Raw genomic sequence first — 21770 nt, 5'->3', positions numbered from 1 at the left:
GGCAATGTGGTGTGGTCTTCAGGTGTCCCCCTGCCATGCCAACGAAGCACAGAGAATTCCCGCCCTGTCTATCTTTTCAAATCACCCTCGACCAGGTGTACTCGGTGCGCGGGTCACATTCATGGAACTGACATGACGGCCCAGCTGGAGACGTGCTGCCAGTCAATCGTCGACAAACTGACCAACGCGCTGTCTCTCGCGCGGCGTGCGACCAACCACGCAGAGGAACCAGGCCCGCACGACATTATCAGCTCCGTCGACGACATCATCATCGGCTTGAAGACGTGGCAGACCTATATACGACCTCACCGACACAGCACAAGGCCAAATCCGGTCGCTGAGCGGTACTTGAGGCTGATCTCGGACGAGGCCGATGTCATTGCGGTGGAGGTTACAAGATACAACAGCGTTCCAAGCGAACAGCTGCGCGAATGGTAAGATATCTGGAGACGGGGACGCAGAAACTGAGAAACCAGTCTCTAAAACCATGCCAGGGAACCATCACAGAGATTCGAAACCGCAATAAAGGAGATCAAAGAGCTGATTGGGGAACTACACACAGTTGAGATTGCCGGCGCTGACAATACGAGGACGCAACGGGAGCAGATCGCTCGGAACGCCAACCGGCAAGTCACGGTGCTGGAAGAGTTGACTGAATGGTTCAAAATGCGGCTTGAGTCTACCCTCAGGCAGCAACGAGTCGCAACTTTTGCGCACGAACCTCGCACCGCTGGCCGGCTCAAGATTGGCGACCTGTGGTTTCTGTGGAGGCAAATTCCCACTGTCGACGGGTTGACGAAATCAAACATCGCCAGCGGACCACATGACGGCATCTCGATCGAAAGGTCACACGTCGACAGAGCCAGGATGGTGCTGGAAGCATTCTGTGAGGCCTGGCAAGCAATCACTCCGCAGATAGAAGACCGAGGGAAGTTTGAGGATCTCAAGAATATGGCCATGATTGCGACGGTCCTGAGCCACTTACACAATGGCCACGCTTACTTTGATCGGTTCCTACACAGACGATGGAACGACGATTTCCTTCCGTTTGACACCAACAAGCTACAAGTGATATTCTCCGGAGCGAGCGACGCCTCACGAGTCGGTGATCTTTTCCGTGACCAACAATCCCGCGCAAGATGGAAAGAATGGCCTGAAGGGGCCCACGTTACATTTCGAGCCCTGGAGCCTCTGCCCTTGAAATCCGAGGAGATCTACTCCAATGATGGATCCTACAGTATTGTCGACAAGGTGCGCGATCTCTCACACCAGTCCGCGACGCCTCGATTCTATGCCAGAAAGCGTCAGAAAGCAACCCCTGCGTCACGCCAGCATCTGGAGAACGAAGTGAAGAACCTGAAGAGATTGAAGCACCACCACATCTTGAAGTACGTCAAGTCTTATGAAAGAGGTAGTGACGAGTTCGCCTTTCTGGCCACACCGGCGGCTGATTGTAATCTCCTGGGCCTGCTCAACCAATACTGCCGGAATGCTTACGACCGCGCGAGACTGAAGCCGATATTGCTCAAAGCATTCGGCTGTATCAGCCTTGCCATGGATTATTTGCACAACAGGAAAGACACCCGACACCGAGATATTAAGCCCGATAACATTCTGTATCACGACCATCGGTACTATGTAGCTGACTTTGGTCTTGCCTACCACTTCGACCCCCAGAGCGGCAGTGGAACTCATGGTCGCTTTGAATCCACGTACGAATATCGAGCTCCAGAGAACGACAGCACCACTCAGCCCCATGGGAGGTCGACAGACGTCTTCTCTCTCGGGTGCACGTTCCTGGAGATACTGAGTGCCATGATCAGGACCGGGACAAACGAGATCCGGGCTCTGCGAATCTACGTGGATCATCTGGACGAAGTCGGCAGATGGGTTGAAACCGCGTGCTGCGAAGAGCGGGGAAGGGAGCAACCGATGAGGAGTCTGCTCATGCTTGGTGGCAGGATGGTCTCCAAGGAGGTCGAGTCGCGCCCGACCATCCAAGAAGTCATTGTCGAACTTTGGGGAATCAGCACCAAATTCAATTACCCACTGTTCTGTGACGAGTGCATAAAACACCTACCAGCAGAGTTGGGTCTGAAAATTCAGGCCGACGGACTGCATCCCGAGGGGGGAAGTGTGGGCAGTGGACACAGTGGGCACAGCAGTAAGATGAGCCGCAAGAGCTTCAAGAGCTTCTTCAAGGCGACCAGAAAGCGGCTTCAGAATGTGCTGTTGACAAACGGTTATGCAGAAGAGCGTGACTGATGTGATGACCTGCCTTGCAGCGTTCCGGGGCCCCTGCCAGGTCTGTTTCTGCGGCTGTTAGGCATGGTGGTCCGTTTGCGCGCAAAAGATTCGAAGCGTTGTCTGCCTCAGCTTCCAAATGTACGCGCCCGCAAGAACCACAGCGGTCCTAGGGATTTTGGTTCGCTTACGTCGTGGGAGCAAACACTGCTGGGGCACTGGCGAATCGCCGGTGTGACATGGTCAAGTGATTCTGCTGTCGGAGCAGCGGCTGGACGCTTGCAGCAAACCTCGACGCAAACAGAGCTTGTTCTGATTGAAACAATCACATCAGGCAGCGTATCATGTTCTTAGGGCGGCCACCCAAACTGAACAACGAGAGGAGCTAGTCTTTGGGGATATTGCGCCACCGACACCGCAACTTCTCGAGCGATCACTAAAGATGCGATAGATCTGCGACAGCAGACACCACCACAACCGTCCGGTGGCCATCTGACCCAGACAGACTTCTTGGCTGTGCAAATGCAGGGCATGGACCTGACCAATGAATCTCCCGCAGCAGGGATATGGTGATGGGCAAGCTCGCAAACTCATGCAGCCGTGCTGTGGAGGGGCATTTTCGGTTTCAGCCTCACGGAGGGGTCTGGACCGTTTCCTGTCAGGCGCATGCGTCGCACACGGAGTCTTGCAGCCCGGTCCAATCGTGCGCTGAACAGGAATCGCCTTTCTGTTGCCCAGGGAATATGACCGATGCAGTCTCTCAAGCCTAGTCATGTCTACGGAGCACATACTCCAGCACGTCAAAAGCCGGGCAACATTCAAACAGAGTTTCTGGGAGAGTTTCGCTCCGGGACGGAACCCAATTCGACCTTGGACCATCCCAAAACAGCGATTATTATTTCTCCAAGACCACTGAAGTTGAAGGTATTGAACTTCAAAGAGCACGTCCACATGGAATAGTACAGCTTATAAAGACCACTGAGACACAGAGAAGTGGGACTACAGGCACGCGGTAAAGAAGAGAGTGAGCGACCAGAGGAGCTAGGCAGCTAGGCAAATACTCAGAGGCGCCTACCCGGCCCTGGTAAGGTCGAGTGGTACAGTACACGGGTTGTGCTAGACCTGTTTCGGAGGCTCACTTGGCACTTGGGGCCAAGACGGGGGAGCCCTTGACTAAACTCTTCGACCAGTCAGAAGAATAAGAGAAGGAGACCCTCTAGATGTGATGCCGAGGGGTGGAAATAGAAACCATGACGGGAGGAGAGGGCTCTACCTCTATACATGCACACTTTAACACATACACGTCGAAATGAACATCACTGTTCGTACATGTTGAGATGGTTATTTCCCGCCTTTCTCTCTTTTTTTTCTTCCTTTCCCTCTCCAAGTTTCCAATCGATGTATGGTCTGAAAGATTGGCTGAGTGATGGGAGATGGGACTCTTCCAGACAAACTCCTGAGAAGGATATCAGGTCCTGGTTACCTCATGTCGGAAGATGAAGAATTCTGCATCTGTATGTCGTTGCACCCTCCGTACCGAGAACTTGGACCCGGGTAGACAAGACCAAAGGGTGAACATCCAACGACTCGGGGAGCAGTAGCGGGAGCGGTAGTGTGAGTAGCAGCAGCAACAACAGCAACAATGAGTGTTGATAATCGCCCCCTCCTACCACAGTAATACATACCCTCATCAATAAGCGGTAGTGGTTCTACGGGTGAGCCAGCTCTTACCTGCCTCACCAACTCGCTACCTCGCGAGCTCGCTACTCCCACCCCGCCAAGACTCAAAACGTCCGCCAAGAGCTCTTCCGTGTATAATGATTGGTCAATAAATTGATCATTGGTCCCGTGGCCAAGGAATGTTTCTCCATATGTATACTCCCCTCCCCTCCCCTCCGTCTCCTCCATCGCCTCTTTGTGCCGGCTATCTCCCGGACTTGGTAAGTCAACAAGAAAGAAAAAGGGGGGAGGGGGAAGAGATGAAAAAGGGGGGAACGAGAGGGAGAGAAGAGAGGAGAAGGAGGGTTAATTCATATAAATGATGCTCGAGGGGCTATGCTGGGAAAGGGGTGAGAGCCTGAGGAGTTTCGTATGTAATAAAACCCCGACTTGATTTGTTTCCGAGTTCTTGTACCCCAGCTGCCCGAGGGGAGGAGGGGTCGGTCCCCGGGGGGTGGAAAAAGACGAGGGAACGAAAAATCTCTTCACCACGTCAATGAATCGATCTTGTCTTGTATCACCTACTTACTTTCTCGGTAACCTCGACCTGACCCCATTCGATGAACGAGGGATGAGATGTGAAGTACCGAGTGCGAGGTAACACAACCACGTAGCTAAGCTAGCTAGCTCTCTCCCTCCCTCTCTCTCTCTCTCTTACTCGTGAATAACAACATCGACAAGTTTCAGCATCTCCGCCTCTCCGCCTCTCCCTGTCTCGACTCGTTACCAGCATCTATCTCTCTCGCTCTCTCGTACATGCATCCGTGCGTGCGTGCGCGCGTGCGCGTATGTGTGTTTCTGGTGTGTGTCTCTGTATCCTACCGCATTCGTATCTGCAAGCTCGTAAAACCAGCGTCGTTGTCGTCCTTGTCGTCCTTGTCGTCGTCGCGGTTCCCTTTCCTCGCTTTTTGACCAGCAAGCACCTCTCAGGAGAAGATTTCTCTCTTCGTTCATGTCATATCCGGTCACGTCGTTGAAATCTTTGACCCTTGAAGAAAATAAAAACCACCATAACCTCCGACTGGAGGAATTGCATAGGAAAGACGATCGACCTGGCGGGGCGGGACCACTCAAAACTGCGCGTCCTCGGTCTTGACCCTCTTCGCGGCGCGGGTTTCGTCTTCGACATTGTCACTACCGCCATGGATTTTCTCCGTTTTGGTCTTTGGGCCATCCTTCACTGCCGGCGCGGACTGCTGGTCCCCGTCGGCGTCAGCGTCTTCTTCGACCTTGACCATCGACTTCTGGGGTTTCTTCTTGGTGCCGCCACCCTTTTTCGCGCCGCCCGCTGCTGGAGCTGCCTTCTCCTCGTCGTCGTCGTCGTCGTCGTCTGCTCCTGCTGCGTCCGCCTTGCGCTTGCGGGTGGCCGTCTTCTTGGCGCGCCTGGGAGTGTTGGGTTCGTTGTCTTCTTGTAGAGTCGGAGAAGCTTTGGTGGCGGCGATGACACCACCATCTTCCGCGTCCTCCGGAATGAGGATCGAGCCGTTTTCGAACTTGAGGCCGTTTTGCTCGATGATCGACTTGAAGCGGGCACTCCTGCGGAATCGGATGTTTCACTGATCAGAAAGAGATCTCATGATGAAGAAGGGGGGTTTTGGGGTGAGATGGGAAGGGGGGATGAGAGAGACGACAACAACAAAATACATACGCATTCCTCGCCCAGGCGATGCCATTCTCCTTGGCCACTTCGTTCCAGTCTGGCTTGACTTGCTCGCAGTGCTTGAGGACGCTCAGGAGGAACCTAAACGCAGGGTCTCCCACACCACTGGCTGTTGCTCCGACTCGTGGCGCCATCTCGATTTGCCGTGGGAAACAGGTAGGAATGAGGGGAATTGAATGTATGGAATGGATGGAAGGGCTGGAGGAACGATGAATTGAAAAAGGCGTTGAGAGAGATGATTGAGTGACAAAAGAAGTGATGGTTGAGATGGAAGCTGTCTGTCGTCTGTGTGTGTGAAACGCGTGAATGCACACGACTCAAAAACAAAGAGAACGAAAAAGAAAGCACGATGAGGGAGGTTATCCGAACAGACACTAACAGGACATTGAATCTGGAACGCGCTGGCGACAATGGGAACAGAGGGAACTGTGTGTGTGAGAGAGAGAGAGTGAGAGAGAGAGAGAGCGCAAACAAGGTAACAAACTCTTTCTGCTACCGGTGCACGTGGTCATTTTACTCTGGAGTCCAATAATTCTGGTCCGTGACTTTCACCGTATCAAACTTATACTCGCCTGTCTGCCTTCCCTTGGGATCTTGGAAGCCCTTCTCCGTCTGGAGCAGATACAGATTCGGGTCCTGGGTCATGTTGAGGTAAAAGGGAACGTCCAGACTGTTGAGCTCGCCCTCGACCCATTCAACTCCGACCGTCGAGATACCCTCCCACTCGCGCTCGATCTTGCTCTTCATGGTCAATGGTAGCTTGGTGGTCATAGGACACTGGTACCACTGTGCAAAGTAGTCAATCGCCAGCATGATGCGATGCTTGTCGCTCTTGTTGGGCATGCCAGCGTGCCAGAGCCGAAGGTCCCGGAAGCAGATGCTGCCCTTCCGCACCTTGGGCTGGACAGGAGGCTTGATTTTGGCCCGTTCCTGGATGTACTCTTTCTTGATCCAGCCTCGATCGGAAAATGCCTGTTGTTCTTTCTGTGGATAGGCATTGTGAGTCCCGCACCACACCTCCGTCACCCCGTTTCTCTCGTCCGAGTCCTGCAGGTAGATGTTCATCACCAACCCAAACGGAATTTCCGGCCACGCGTGGCTAACATCGCTGTGCACGGCTTGACGTGCCGTCCCGCCCGGACAAGCAACATTGCTGTTGACAAAACGGAGCTCGGGTTTAGGTCCGAGCAGATTTTCCACGACGTGAATCATGTGCGGGTTTGCATAGAAGTCGCGGTCCAAATATTCGGGTTCGAGTGGTGGGATCTGGCTGACATTCCCTGTTGCGGCGCCCTGATTCCAATGCATATGCTTCTTCCGCAGGAACTCGACATTGTCTTGTACCATGCGGTTGTATAGGCGGTCGACGAGCTCGTCGGGAATGGCGTTCTCCAGCACCACGAAGCCGTCGCGGTGGAAGTACTTGAGACATTCTTGCAGTGTTTCCGGTCGGGTATTTCCTGAGTGAAGTTCCTCATCGGTTAGACGGATCACGACAGGATTGTCGCCGTGTTTCTCAACATCGGTAATCAAAGCCCCATCGACATATGTCGGTGTCCTTGAAGCTGGCGGATCCATTATCGCTGAGGGTGCCATGGTAATCTTGACAATTCGAGATGCGATCTGAGAGCCGTGGTGACCAGAGATAGAAGTGCTACAAGGGCAACGATGGCTTTCACTCTCCACCTCTTTCTTCTTGGATTCAATGCCCGAGGTTTGAAGATTTCAATCCCTCAAAAATTGTGGTACGAGTCGGTCTTCCTCTGGCCATCGGATTCCCCCACTTGTGCGTTGGAAGCGGCACACTGAGGGCGGCTGTTTCCACCGGAAGCAAGAAGCTGACGGTCGTGTCTCGAATCAAAGGCTGCGACAAGGTCCAGTTGGGTATCAGCAGACGGTTGATAATAGCCATTTAGGCTAATGGGAGTGGGTTACCTCTCCGCTTGTAGCAACATGGACCTCTCCATCATGCACCCCTCCTCGACTCCCCACAATCCCCATATCGACTCGCGTATCGCCTGTTGTCAACTAGACCATGGTAACAATCCAAGCAGCTAGTACAGGTCATAGCCTTTATCAAGCCGTCTGCGCCCCGTTGGCCGGTAGCCAATCATGAGGCCTGACTCGTGAAAATCAATGGCACAGCGCAGGTCGGAGTGTGGCCGCGTCGGATGATCGACCATGGCTATTACTATTTTGCCATGATCGTCCAGAGAATTAGGGCGATGAGTGGACCTTGGAGTTGCACTCTGTGCGTTAGCTGGTAGCTCTTCCAGGAAGAATGGCCAGGTGCGAACTTGCCTTGTGATCTCTTCGCCATGCGTGTTCGCCATCTACCTCGGGGCGACAACCATGGAACGGTACAGCAATGTAACACCAGCCCGAGATTCTCCTATTCCCTCGAGCGTTGACGTCTCCCAGACTCCAGAAACTGCTACCCGAGGGCGTTCAGCAGAGCCGGAGAACATCCTTGTATACCGTTTGGGGAGATTGTCGTGCACCCAATGTTTCCCCGGACTGTGGTCCGGACACTTTCCCCAGATGTCTCCTCAGTGGATTCTCTTTGCCAGGAGAAATACAAAAGCATGGACATAGTCCGTGGACTTCTTCGGTGCCCGCATATCCTTCCTGTTGGCTCGATGCTCGGTGTACTTTTGCAATCATGGTCAAACTCTTTTCCCAGATTCCCAAGTCGCAAACATTGGTCGTGGGAGGTCAGGAGTTTCCGGAGGTGAAGTGGTGGAAGCACAAATCTCTCATCCACTTACATTTCCTGTGTGCGATTCTGCTGCTGTCGTCGGCCACGAACGGCTATGATGGATCCATGAGTAAGTTGCCTCGTCTGACTTACAGACAAGCCAAAGCAAACTGACCATGAGGGAAGTGAACGGCCTGCAAACGTTGAGCTATTGGCAGAACACTTTTCATCGACCTTCTGCCTCCACACTCGGACTCCTGAACGCCATTTTCTCGGTCGGACAAGTCGTCGGCCTACCTCTGGTGCCATTTTTGGCAGACCACATTGGCCGCAAGTGGACCATCTTGCTCGGAAGCTCCCTGATTTTCTTGGGCGTCATCTTACAGACTGTTTCCATCAACATTGGCATGTTCATTGCCTCTCGTTTCATCATCGGCCTCGGAATCGTGTATACCCAAAGTTGCTCGCCGATGCTCATCACCGAACTGTCTCACCCTCAATATCGTGCAAGGTTGACAACAATCTACAATACTCTGTGGTATCTGGGCTCCATTATCGCTAGTTGGACAACGTACGGCACTCTCAAGATGCAGAGTCAATGGTCGTGGAAGCTTCCCAGCATATTGCAGGCCTTCCCATCGGTCATTCAACTCTTCTTGATCTGGCTCGTGCCCGAAAGTCCCAGGTACCATATCGTCAAAGGCCGCCACGAAACAGCGAAAAAGATATTCCAGCGCTTCCACGGTCCTGCATCCGGCCAGGCGTTCGTCGAGAGTGAATACCGCGAAGTGTTGGAAACCATGGCGCTGGAAAAGGAATTTGCGAGTCGCGGCATCTCCGAGCTCTGGTCGACCAAAGGAAATCGACACCGCTTACTGATTGTCGTCACCGCGGGCATCTTCAGCCAGACCGCGGGCTCGGGGATCGTGTCCTACTACATCTTCCTCGTCTTGTCCCAAATCGGCATCACGGATTCCAACTCCCAGCTCATCCTGAATGGCTGTCTGACCATTTTCAACATGTGTATCGCCACGGGCATGGCGTTTGCCGTCGACAAACTGGGCCGCCGGCCTCTTTATCTGACGGCAACCTTCGGCATGTGCATTGCCATGACGGGCTGGACGATTGCCAGTCAGCAGCAACAGGCCCACGGAACCACGGCCGCGGGACGGGCGGTGATCGCACTCATCTTCATCTTCATGTTCTTCTACAACCTTGCCTGGTCAGGCCTGTTGATCGGCTACGTCGTGGAGATCTCGCCGTTCTACCTGCGGTCGCGATATCTTACCGTCATGCTGCTCAGCGTGGCGGCCGGCCTGTTCTTCTCCAACTATGTGAACCCCGTGGCGCTCGAAAACATCCAGTGGAAGTACTATCTGTGTTACATCATCTGGCTGGCGATCCAGTCCGTGGTAGTGTACTTCTTCTACATCGAGACAAAGGGTCACAGCCTGGAGACGATAGCAATCTGTTTTGACGGCGAAGACGCGAAGATCGGCGGCCAGGCGGCGACGGCGAAGGGACGAGAGCTGCTGGGGAAGTTGGAGGACAAGGACGTCAAGGCTGTTGAGACGCACATCGAGCGGGTGCAATCGACGGATTAGACTGCACACAGAAGGGTATACCGAATAGAAAGGGTGCTGCGCACAGACGAGGATGAAGCCAGGAGGTCGACGCAGTCAGTGACGCAACCAAAATCAGGCGAGTTTAGAGTTTACGGATTGGGCTTAGCATCTGGGCGGCGAAGCATTCTTCTACTCGCCTCATTAAAGCAGCATCTAGATCCTTCTCAATGAGGAAGGCATCATATGTCTCCACATGTCTTCAGGCTTGAGCCTCATCCCTGGTCCCTCTGCCACGAGAGGTACTGTGATTGATCATCCGTACGCTTTGATGATATTGCCTAGGCTCCAAAGCTCATGTTTCCTCTGTCTGACCGAGCAATCCGTGTCTCCAGCTCGAATAGTTCATCTCCGAGTTGTCCTGGAGGAGATGGTAGCCCCGGTTGAAGACAGGAATGGTACACTGTCCCTTGTCGGTTCCTTGCGAGGGCCACTGCTACAATGCCTCATTCGAGCCCCTTTTCGACTTTGGCACCGACAACATGCTTTTCCTCACTCTCTTCATCCTCAGAGTCGGTTTCCTCCACCTTTGGCTGCATGGCTTTCTTGCTCAGAGGGGATTTGGCCTTCTTAGCGGGTGGGCCACCATCACTGTCGGCCTCGTTCTTTGGCTTGCGCTTTCGTGATGCCGTAACCTTGGTTGACGCAGCTGGAGCTGGATTACGGCCCTTTCCACGAGTCCCCGCAAGACCCCATTTCTTCATGATTTGCCAGTGTCGATGATAGCTGTAAGGAAAAAGCGGAAATCAAATCAGCGTCCACAGCCTCTTCAGGTAGTTACCGAGCATGGGAGATATGTTTGCGAGATAGAACAAGAGTCATTAATATGAAACTAAAAGGGCGACGTACCATGCGCTCTCGCCCTTCGCACCCGTCTCCTTTGCGACCTCCTCAAAGTTGATCTTGGGCTTCACATCTGCATGCTTGAGGCATGTCATGATGAACGTGAAGTCATCGACAGAGTTGGGTGCAGGAGCCATCTTCTGATATCAGTCAGTCGATGTAAGTTTGAAAGTTTGAAGGGAAGAAATGGAGGCGTTGGCACAACAGCCTGGGTTAACTTACAGGTTGTTGCGAGAAAGAAGTTTGGTTTGGCGTTTGCTATTTGAACTTGGAATGGTGGAAAGGTCTGAAGAACAGAGGACAGTGGAGAGGATGTTGAGCTGGATATCGGCAAGATGTAGAGGAAAGAAAAGAAAATTGGACGGTGGAAGAAAGGTTTAAATAGAAAATGCCGCAGCATGTCGCCGTATGCCTCAACGCACTTGGAACCACGTCCTTCTGGATAAATGAGCCCGGAACGGCTCATGAACTTCTCACTTCTCAACCAATTCTACTGGGATTTACGCCTAAACAATAGAGAAACGTCAAGGGAATGTGAGACTTGATCAATTCATTCTGCTTTGTCTCAAAAGTTGAGAGTGGAAAAGCTATCTCAACTCGTTCTTGGGGATGCTATCACGAGCTACATGCCCTATGGTGTTCAGAAGAAGAGTGATCCACCCAAGTGTTTCTCTTCTCCGATGCCAATGTCGTGACTATCCTGTGTTCTTTCTGATGCGCCAGCACCGCAGCTATCTTCCATTACGATTGATGTTCACCAACTCGAGGAACCAAGGAACCAAGAAACATCTGATGCACCTGCATGATGGCACAAAGTCTCCTTGCCTCGCTAGTTACCCTCCTTAGGCGGCACTGTGTCAGTCTTTGTAACAGACCCCACGGGTTCGATCATCTTCGCATTAGGAACATCCGTCTTGATCTCCTTCTTGATGGGAGTCGCTTCGTCATCACCCGAACAGCCATCGCTTGGAGTCGCAGGAGAGATTTTCTTGACACCTTTTCCTTTTGGCTTCTTCTCTTCATCATTCTTATCCCCGGCGCCGAGCTTGGGGGCGTTGGTCTTGGTAGCTTTACCGCGAGCTTTCTTCGGGGGAGGTTGTTCCGTAGCTTCGTCACTGCTGACATCGCGACGTCCGACGGGATCGATTCTCGCCAAGTTGTAACGAGGGCCCTTCTTGGTAGTAGCCTTGCGCTTGACACCGGTAGTAGAAGTAGATTTTGGGTCGGCCTGATCGTCCATGCTGTTCCACACCGCACCATCTTCCTCCAACTGCTTCATGATAGTACGGAACTTGTTGCTACAGATCAGACGAATCAGTAAACCAATTGAACCTTTGCCGAAGTTGGGACTTTTGGGGATGAAGAGAGAGGGGGAGAGAGGAGTAGCCATGATCAGACATGCCCCAGCAGCAAATGAACGGTGGACTCGTGGTGGATAATAGGAAGCAAGTGGACAGGCCACCACATCATCTTCGAGGCCAACAACACAAAGGGAAATAGAAGACTTACGCCGCTCCACCCTTGCTCATCTTGAGTTCTTTGGCAAGCGCTTCGAAGTCGACAGTGACTTTCTCTTTGGCATACTTGATACAAGCAGCAAGGAAGGCCTCGTTACCCACAATTGGACTCATGGTGAATGAAGGATGCTCTTCGAGTTGTAGCGACTTGAGAGGAAGGATCAAGGGGTTGAGGAATCGGGAATCTGCTGGACGCCTAGATACACGAGAGATGGATGATCAGTAAGCCTGCTCAATGAATCTGAGAAGGAAAAACAGCCGTACCAGTTGTATGAGGATGTTGGAGAGATGCCTGAGAAGTATCGGTGATGGGGAAGTTGGATGAAGGTGAGGTTAGACAAGATGGAGAGAAATTGAAACGCATGTTTATTGATGGAAAAGTGAAAGACTGCCCGCGAAATTTCGCCTAGAGGCTCTCTGAATCACATAGCAAGCGATGCTACTGATCGAGGAAACCATCTGTCGACAAAGGTCGGGCATCAGACTGACCCGGTAACAATGCGCGAGCGACAATGCGCGGGCAGCAATCTTGTATTGACTCCCACAAGCAAACAAACACATCATGATGGATTGGAATTGCCTCTTTCACGTTTCTGGCTCCTCACAGGGTTTGAATGCGGCTTGTCCACGACCTCTGGGATCTCCAACAGCTGCCGTGAACCATTCGGACGACATGCGTTGTCGAAATGGTGTCCTTCAAGCCTGATACCAGCTCCCCTTTTAAGCCCCCATGCAACAGCTGGCAGAAAGGACAACTGTGCCCATGTTCTTTATGGGGCTCCTTATGGACCGCATCATCGGACGGTGCTATAGTTGTTCTTCCCTCCGCCCTCTTCCACATCGACTAGGATTCAACGCCAGCGAGACCATGCCCAGCTCGTACACTCAGACCGCGACGTCAAGATCCAGGGGCAGGGTGAATGACGATACTGCCCATAGAGTGTCGGACAAAAGCAAAGAGAAACATCACATCCTAAGATCCCATGGGGGAGAATTGTATTATTGCCAGAGTTATTGACGGTGCTTGGGACACAAGATGCAGTAGCTCTCTTCGTGGATGACCTACTGGGGTTGAAGCGTGTCGCTCCCACTGTATTCCACATTCCATTTCGAAGCTGCAGTACGGTGGTGTATCCTGTTGACCAGAGAAAGCCGGGTGGCTCGTGCAACATCACAACTCCAGCTGCAAACCGGCAATCTCCATGCGTCGAGAAGCACACTACCTACATCACGCGGCTTCTCTGAACATGACCCGGGGCGCACACAATGTTACACCGGGAGTCCAATCCTATCCGAGCCGTGGTTCGCCCGTCGCAGAATTTATACCAAGCCGGGTGATGGTCTTCATTGCCCATCAAGACCGCGGATAGTTTGGTGGGCCGGGAGGTTCTCGAACGTCTGACGCAAGGGATGACTTCTCGGTGCAGAGTCAACGGTGCCGTGCGATGCATCGTTCTTTTCACCCAATGCGGCATGCGGGAGGGTGAGTTGATGAACTTGCCGGCAAAGTCCACGCGAGGAGCTCCGTCGTCCGAACTCGGTCCAGATCCAAGGGAAAGAAAAACCAGAATCGCGACCCAAGATTATCTCTGGTGGCCAGCAAGGTTTGCGAAAGAGCGATCCCTTGCGCCATGCACGACTTTAGCTCCGTTGAAACTCGGGGACACACAAGCAGCCTAACAGTACTTTGTACTCTGGACGCAACCCAGAGCAATTGCGCCAAAGGTGGTGTGAGAACAACCTTTTGGGGGGTGGTCAGAGCTTGGAGCTTGGGATCTCGCTTGTTCGGTAGCGAGCTGAGGTGACGGCAAGTTGCGACAATTGCTGACTCGCTGACTCGCTGACTTCGCTGACTCGGCGGGCCTGGCCTGGCCACCATCGCAGCTAAGGCTTCTTCAGACTTTTGTCTTCCACCACGTGGCTGTTCGGCGACGCGGCGAATGTGGCTTGTGCACTAATTCATCAACTATCGGAAACCCACGTGGACTCTACGTCCGCCCCCAAAACGTCGCTTAGTCTAAAGACTCCACGTCCACCTATCGCTGCCAATTGACCTCTATAACAAGGATTGTGTGGATGTTCGCATAGCATGTTGCCGGCTTGGGGCGCTGGTAAAATGGGGAAACGAACCACAAAAAGAGGCGGCGGTCTTTAACAAGCTGCGAAAAGAGAGAAGAGCGGTCTAGAACATCTCGCCTGCTTTGTCCCACTCCTGCCATGTTCGTTCCTGTATCGATTGGCGGGACGTTCGATTCCGGCATGAAGCTAGAACATGTCGTCGCACTTTCAATAGCGTCAGGTCTTGTGCGATACGAGGACCCAGCACTTTGGAACGCGACGGAAAGTATCTGGTCAGGAAAGCCTGGGCAATGCTGGTCCATCTTTTGGGTGACGATCTGGAGACTGCGACTGCGACTGCGACTGCGCATACAGGAACATTGTGTCGTAGACGAGGTATGAGGATCAAGGGTGTGAGGGTATCCTCAGACTTGTTGTCAATTATCTGGTATTGTACAGGCTTTAATTGCTATCCTTCAGTCACCAAGTCATGGCCACGGGTTCATCTGTGCCCGCGCGAATAATGTACATGAGCATAGGTTCCATCATCTATGCTTCTGCTGGCCCAAGCCTTTTCTCCAAGACTGGGTGTTCTCTGTACCAGCCTGAGATCGGGATGCCTTTGAACCTCTCCGTGATGTCGCTATCAAGATATGTGTGATAAGACAGAGGTTGTGGTTAGAACCTCTCGGTTACTCTGAGCATGAATGCACGAGGCTAGGAGAAAATGCTGTCTCTCTGTGAACAGGTCTGGTTTTTGTGTTTCCAAATGCTAATCCCCGATCCCAACCATGCTAACATGCTTCATTTCTCAAGCACGTCCGTGTTGACCCTTTCCCACCTTTCCTAAGACCCATCGCTTGAACGCAGAAGACTTTGAAAAATAAAACACACACACATGAGATGCCAGGTAAATGCAAAAGAGGAGGCGGAAGAGCAGTTTGCTGCTGTCGTGGCTGCCCCATGAAGCGAACATAAAGCACTTGGAGAGACTCATGCGATCATGTTGTTGAGAAGCCTGGGGAATGCTGTCGACCAACTTTTGGCCAGTGGAAATTGCAGATAAAGTCGCACGGTCTCCTTTAGAATTTTATTGCCTCCCACAGAAAAAGTCCGCGGATGCGGGAGAAGCTAAGACGAGCGCGCTGGTCTGTCGTAAGGGTGGACTTTCTTCTGGGTTGAAAGATAGATGACAAGGCAAAATTGCCAGTAGGGTGACGTTCAGTAGCTCGTTCGGGGAAAGGAACCTCGCGCTGCAGCTGTTTCACCCCCATGACATCCCTTTTCGTGTCGTTTCATGTTACTTCTGACACTGAAATATTTCCCGCAGCCCTCGTACTTGCACCTATAAGGTTTCTCTCCCGTATGCGAGTAAGTGTGAATCTTTAATGAACTCGGCCTGGAGAAGGGTTTGTGGCAAGTCGGGCATATGTACCGCTCGTGGCTGTGAGGATATGAGTTGTGGACGGGGGGATAGTACTGAGGAAGCTGCCACGGTGGCCCCGCCGTATGGTCGATGGTTGCCACCCCAATGTTAGGAATGGGGCCCGGGAAATCTGTCGGCAGAGGCCGTTGCTGAGAAAGTCCATTGTATGCTGGTACCTCTGCTGGACGTGCCTCGATTGAAGGCACTGCTAGAGCTTTGGGCGGCTGGTCTGACTGCACAGCGTCCGGGGCAAGCCTTGGAAGATGCGAAGGTGGCCATGCTCTCGAGTCAGTTGACGAAGGATATGTCGTGGCTGCTTCCGTCACCGGGGGACAAGCTGATGGCCGTTGAGCGTACAACTCAGGATTCGTGCTTTGATGATAACTGCTTCGGTTGGGGCCTGAGCTCGGCGAAGTGTTGATGGGAGAGGGTCGGGGCAAGTCGAATCTCGACGGCGGCGGTAATTCTGGTGTCGGTGGGGGAAGACTTCGGGGGCTTCCTGATAGTTGTGGTCTTTCCGGGCTGATTCCCTGTCCATGTGAACCTCCAGATATCCTTCGCGGAGCCCCGAATGTTGGAGAAGATGTGTTTCCTGGTGGCAGTTAGAGCATGACTCTTCCATCATGGGGTGCGATCAGACGATGACATCGCCTACCTTTTTCAGACTGCTCCGTAACTGCCTCGATGAGACTGGAAATTGAAGGTAGCGATGGCCTGAACTTATTGGCCTGCTCCATTGCCGCTGAAGCCAGCAGTACCGTTGGCGAGGGTAGAGGATGTTGTAGAGGGTAGTTCGAGTGGTAAGGTGGAAGCAATGCCAATGCCATAGCACCGGCAAGATGTTGACAAAATTGCCTATGGCAAACTTGTTGTGGTTGAAATTCCCAGTCCGACTCGTTGAGAAAAGTGTGCAATGCCGGCAGGGCCTGTGACACTGGTGGACGACAACAACGATCCACGGCTACTCTTTCAGACTTTCTGGGAGAAGAACTGAATGACAGGGAAGAAGCGAAGTCTGTGTAGGCTTTGCCCTGCTCGGATCAAAGAGTCGAAAGGGTGGTGGGAACGGGGGCCTTCGTCCACGGAAGATCGAGATAGGATTGGGATCTACAAATCCTCGCCTGTCTGGTACTGGAAGGAGGGGACTATGGTGAGAGCAGAGATAAATGTGTCTACTGGCGGGGATGGTTACAAGAGACGGAGGAAGAGAGATATTGGATGGTGAAGGGTCAGGAATCGGTTGGTGGGAATCCAGGGTGGTGACGTTGCAGTGGGAGCTGAAGCAAACAGCCCAGGTGGTTTTTCTCAGAGGACTGGATCGTTCTTCACACAAATCGACGAACGGCTCGCTTGTGTTGTAGAAAGGGATGCTGGGGCAAGCGACAGAGCCAGAGAGAATGAGCAGCCCTTGGAGAGAGGGCCACAAATAACGAGGAGGAGGGCGCTTCCGGAGCCGAGGGGTACGAGAGGTGAAGATCGTCGAGAACAAGGACTCGGGGGGAGGGTGGGCTTGATTGTATTTTTCGTTCGGTGGTTCCAGAGAGAGTGATTGGGAGGGTCGGCTGGCCACGGGCTATCCCACTCCACTGGTCTAAGGCCGTGGCCTGAAGGGATATCTTGTCCAGTGCCCACCTAGCACCGGTGCCTGGTTTGGTAACTCGAAGGCGTGCGATGTGCGGGCTTGGGTGAAGATCAAAAGTGGGCGAGAAGTAAGTTTAAAGCCACGGTAGGTGTAGGGGTGGGATGGATGAGCGGCGACAGGCCTGGGGAGTGGGTAATTTGGGCCCGTCAAGACCAGGTCCCCGTCATACCATGGCGACTGCTGACCGTTTCCGGACTCGGAGGGCGCATGGAGGACGATGGCCGTCACCTGTATGGCTGTGGGTTGCTGGGCCTCCTCGTGTGGGTGGTGCGTGCGTGGTAAACTCCCGAAAAAGGCCCAACCTGGCCCAAGAACGGCTGAGGTGGCGTCACTGGCGCACCTGGGGGAGGCCGGCTTGGTGAGCTAAGGGTGAAAAAGGACAGTCCTGCAAGGGAAGGAGAGTGACTAGCGAGAAGAGTCAGCTCAGTCTCTTGAGGAAGAGGTATACGTACAGTTCTCGGCAGTGGATTTGGGGGAAACAAGAGGTTCTGGTTCAGGTTGGGTATGGTGGTACTGTATGAGTCGAGAGAGGCTCGATCCAAAGGGAAAAACGGCAAGGCGTGAATCGACTTCACCAAAGCAACCGACTTGTGCGACTGCCCGGGGGATGATCAACGATGCCGGGGTTGTGAATGTAATACGCTGGCGCAGGCATTTATTTTGGGGGGAGGAGGGGGGGAGGGAACCCGATGAGGCAGCATTCGAGGCCAATTCGGAACGGCGCCGAAGGAATCAGAAGAGGGGGGAAGAAAGAGTGGGAAGGCGCGAAGGGTGGCTTTCTTTAGCAAACTTCCCAAAGACCCATCGCTGAGAAAGCGTGTTGGATTCTCATCCACAATTATCAGTTGTGCAATGTATAGAGACCATCGTCCTGTAAAGTGATTGTTGTGCTGGGACAGGAAAGGGCCAATGGCTGTCGCCAATGCGGCAAATGTACTCCGTATCTTGTTTGTTCGTTAAGCGAGGAGGGCTGCCCAACAGGAAAACGGAGGGCTGACTTTTAGGGTCATGTTGGGCTTTCCTTGAACGGCTCGAGGTTCTCGGCAGTGGACACAGGAGGACAACAAACCTGGAAACCAACTGCTTCCAGAGATCTCCCGGGTTCACGGGTTCCAACGCCCCAGGCTGAGGCCCCTTGGGGGATGGTGGGTGCCGAACCACGATCAAAATCGATCAGACGATCAAGCGGCAAACCTTTAGTCTCGAGCTAACGAGTGGAGGTGCCTTTCCCAGGGACCAGGGAGGGCCTTCCTGCCTGGTGGTTGATGGCCAAGGGCTTGAGCATGGGCGTGCGCGTTGGAGGGCCCTCAGAGGCCCAGGCTAGCCTGAGCTAGGCTAAGCCCTGGCACCTAAGCCTGCCAAGGGGCGACGAAGCCTCTTTGGTCTTGTGTTACCTCGATGCGATTAGATAACGGTTGCCTCGTGCACCCTTGGGTGAACCCTGTCTGCCACATTGCTCGCAGGGTTGCGACATGAGTCGAGTACTCCGTACAGCTGCTTGCAAGGCTGCCCTGATCGAACCGAACCGTCACCATCTTTCTCTAACGCCCGCTCCTGTTATGGGAAATGAGAAAGTGGCAACTTTGAAACCATGCAGCAAAGGCCACGAGGGCCACGCGGGACTTTGTTAGCCAGAGGTAACCCGACCATCTGTCACCCCTACATACAGTACAAGCCAACACCAATCATTGTTCTCTCGGACGCATTACCTTGAAGGAGTGTTTCCTTTAACAGAACTACCTCGTACGCACAGACAACTTAGACTCCGTACACCAGGTTACACGATCGACCCTCCGAATACCTCCTACAAGTACCAGTATTTACTGAAAGACAAAAAACCTTCACAAATACTCCACACACTTCCTGCCTTCCCACCTCCTGTACTAAAATTGTCCGGCACCCCAGTCGCCGTTGGGCTCGTGACGACTGGAGAAGAGGTAAATGAAAATGCTAAAGAGCTGGGATTGTCAACGTGGACCATGTGGAAAGCATACAACATCAAGCCCCTAGGTATTCGCTTAAAGAGTCCTCATCGCCCAGTCCAATGAGCTTCAATCGGAGATTATGCACATCAAGTCACTCTAGTGGCTCACCCGTGCTCGCCTTGGATAGTCTCGCTTATTGATGACCTGGTCCTGCACTGCCAATGAAGAAACGGATGGTGTCTTTACACACACTAAGGGCTTGCCCTGGTATCCCTGCGTCGCGTTGCCAACTGGACAGATCTGCGCCATGACAGAAAGAGACTCGACCTCCAGCAAAACATCCCTAGTATTTGTTCTCAGGATTGACACCGAATATCATAACTCTCACGCAATGTGGCATCTGAGAGCTATGGTCCCCAAGCTATATGGTTGCCCAACAAGAGCAACAAACACGGAGCAACCAAGTACTCGGGACATGCTGCTTGCCCTGCTTTTTGTGCGAGAGCTGCATCTGTGATCTCTCCTGGCCATCCCCCCCATGTCCACTTTACTTGGCGAATATAAGTGGGCAGATGCCCCCCCTGTTGGTTCCGAAGCAGCGGCGTCATTCGGGAGGTCACCCAATCAAAACTTCTAGTCATCGTCACAATCCTAGCCCTCGTCAGCCACGCGGTGTCGATCGTGTTGCACATGGGCCCATGGAGCCGTTTGATCATCATCAGTGACATCCTCATCATTTCCCATGCAGCTTCCGAGTGGTGACCTTCCTCATACAGACGCCTAGCATTGCACACACGGAATTCACTACTCCCTGTCCTTGTCTGTCTCTCTCCCTGTCAGCAGCTCCACCACGCAATGTGATTGAAATCTGCGATCGCGTGCGGTGCATGGTTCCATTAGCCTGCCCTGTGCGGACCACGGTGCTAACGCGAGATGAAAAGGGAACATGCTCTGTGGTCCGCCTCGTCACCGGTGGTTTGAGGTTTGTGTTGGTTGTCCAACGATGTCTATCGGAAACAGAAATCGCCGTGTAACGTGGGAAAGCTACGCGAGATGTCCCAATCAACCCTACCGCCTGCACTATTATGCTGCAGCCCCATGCAATTGTGACTGCATGCATATCCCAGAGCGCACCATCTTACCCCGATTTCGAAAGAAAGGTGCAACAAGAACCATCGGGTTTTACGAGGCATGTTGCACAGAAGAACAAGGTCTGCAGGAGGCTTTGTCAGCCCCTACACCCTGCTATCTCTTCTATCTTGGTTGCCTGCTGTTGGGCATCTTGGGGTCTAGATTGTTCTGTACAATTGTCCCAGTGGTACTGATACAAAAAAAGAAAAAAAAAGAAACGCCCAAAGTCAGTGACTATGGTAGGAACTGTGTAGGCAATGACTTGTCTCCTTTCAGCATGTTACAATCAACGCCTCAAGACTTGAAGACAGGAAACAAATGGTCAAGCGGTCAACAAATCCCCCCTTTTAGGCGAAGGCTACGTGCATGGATCTGGGTAGGTCAGGTTTGTTAGCCCATTTGGACTGTTCTTTTCTTTCCCCCCAACAATTGTTACCAGGACCACGTGGCTACTAAGGCTCGTGTAACATGGTCGTCTTGTACATAGGTACTCGTGCACCTCTTTTGCTTCAGGCTTTCCCCAAAACAAACATGATACAGGCTAACAAGCGCTATGCAGACGATCCTGGGATCATCTTCCTAGAATCCCTCCGCTGGGGGGGCCGATCCCTGAAATCCTTTACGGCCTCGTGCATTGTCTTGAACAGTGTACCTCGTACCTACAATCCTAGGCACCTAAGTGACTTCTGGGCATCGATATGGATGGTGCTCATAGCTAAGAACGTCAGAATTGACTTTAGATAAAGGAAAAGGACCTGGGTGAGGAGAGCTTTGGGTCACAGTCAGAGTACGTGATTGTTCCGAAGATCATCCATTGCGTGTCCGCTCTACGCAGAATGGATCTGAGATCAGGCCCTGTGGATCATTATTGTTGTGTCCTGTTGCTTCTTCTGTCCAAAAATCGGCAGGATGAATGTTTTCATCTCATCCCAGTGATCGACAGTCCGGCTACTCAGACTGACTCGACAGCAAGTGGGTGTCAGCCGATCTAAGCAAGACTAGGTAAGGACCGCGAGATCCCCAGAAACAGTTGCCCAGAAACCCCGAAGAAGCTCTCAATACGAGAGGCGCTAACTTGTAGGCGCGCAACTAAACGGTGATTCAAAACAATGTGCAAGGAACACCATGTCTAGAGATAAATTCCTAACATACATGCTCAACTACACGCATATCTATAATTCAAGCGAGAAAACCATGAGCGTTGATGTCCTGCGAGGATGCTTTGCGCCCCTTAGGGAAACTGTGAACGAATATGCCTTGCATCCCTCGAGGAGCCCATTTCAAG

General features: G+C 52.7%; 7 protein-coding genes across 7 annotated transcripts; 2 read left to right on the top strand and 5 right to left on the bottom strand.

Annotated features, from left to right (window-relative positions):
• Positions 1-132: 132 nt before the first annotated feature.
• On the top strand, positions 133-2265 carry Z517_10726 (uncharacterized protein; the record flags this gene model as incomplete). Its single annotated transcript, XM_013424335.1, has 2 exons — positions 133-434; positions 495-2265. 2 exons carry the CDS (start codon positions 133-135, stop codon positions 2263-2265), a joined length of 2073 nt encoding a protein of 690 aa, XP_013279789.1.
• A 2768-nt stretch (positions 2266-5033) lies between these two features.
• On the bottom strand, positions 5034-5757 carry Z517_10725 (uncharacterized protein; the record flags this gene model as incomplete). The annotated part of the gene is made up of 2 exons (XM_013424334.1): positions 5034-5499; positions 5612-5757. 2 exons carry the CDS (start codon positions 5755-5757, stop codon positions 5034-5036), a joined length of 612 nt encoding a protein of 203 aa, XP_013279788.1.
• A 379-nt stretch (positions 5758-6136) lies between these two features.
• Positions 6137-7201, bottom strand: Z517_10724 (uncharacterized protein; the record flags this gene model as incomplete). Its single annotated transcript, XM_013424333.1, has 1 exon — positions 6137-7201. One exon carries the CDS (start codon positions 7199-7201, stop codon positions 6137-6139), a length of 1065 nt encoding a protein of 354 aa, XP_013279787.1.
• Positions 7202-8285: 1084 nt separating this feature from the next.
• Positions 8286-9925, top strand: Z517_10723 (uncharacterized protein; the record flags this gene model as incomplete). The annotated part of the gene is made up of 2 exons (XM_013424332.1): positions 8286-8451; positions 8508-9925. The coding sequence occupies 2 exons, from the start codon at positions 8286-8288 to the stop codon at positions 9923-9925; spliced, it is 1584 nt and encodes a 527-aa protein (XP_013279786.1).
• Positions 9926-10389: 464 nt separating this feature from the next.
• Z517_10722 (uncharacterized protein) lies at positions 10390-10923 on the bottom strand (the record flags this gene model as incomplete). Its single annotated transcript, XM_013424331.1, has 2 exons — positions 10390-10669; positions 10793-10923. The coding sequence occupies 2 exons, from the start codon at positions 10921-10923 to the stop codon at positions 10390-10392; spliced, it is 411 nt and encodes a 136-aa protein (XP_013279785.1).
• A 692-nt stretch (positions 10924-11615) lies between these two features.
• On the bottom strand, positions 11616-12417 carry Z517_10721 (uncharacterized protein; the record flags this gene model as incomplete). Its single annotated transcript, XM_013424330.1, has 2 exons — positions 11616-12084; positions 12296-12417. The coding sequence occupies 2 exons, from the start codon at positions 12415-12417 to the stop codon at positions 11616-11618; spliced, it is 591 nt and encodes a 196-aa protein (XP_013279784.1).
• A 2493-nt stretch (positions 12418-14910) lies between these two features.
• Positions 14911-16614, bottom strand: Z517_10720 (uncharacterized protein; the record flags this gene model as incomplete). Its single annotated transcript, XM_013424329.1, has 3 exons — positions 14911-15004; positions 15797-16379; positions 16443-16614. 3 exons carry the CDS (start codon positions 16612-16614, stop codon positions 14911-14913), a joined length of 849 nt encoding a protein of 282 aa, XP_013279783.1.
• Positions 16615-21770: the final 5156 nt, after the last annotated feature.

Source organism: Fonsecaea pedrosoi (assembly GCF_000835455.1).
Source record: "Fonsecaea pedrosoi CBS 271.37 unplaced genomic scaffold supercont1.7, whole genome shotgun sequence".
NCBI lineage: Eukaryota > Fungi > Ascomycota > Eurotiomycetes > Chaetothyriales > Herpotrichiellaceae > Fonsecaea > Fonsecaea pedrosoi.
The sequence above is the reverse complement of the archived record's forward strand: the minus strand, read 5'-3'. Positions and strand labels throughout refer to the sequence as shown.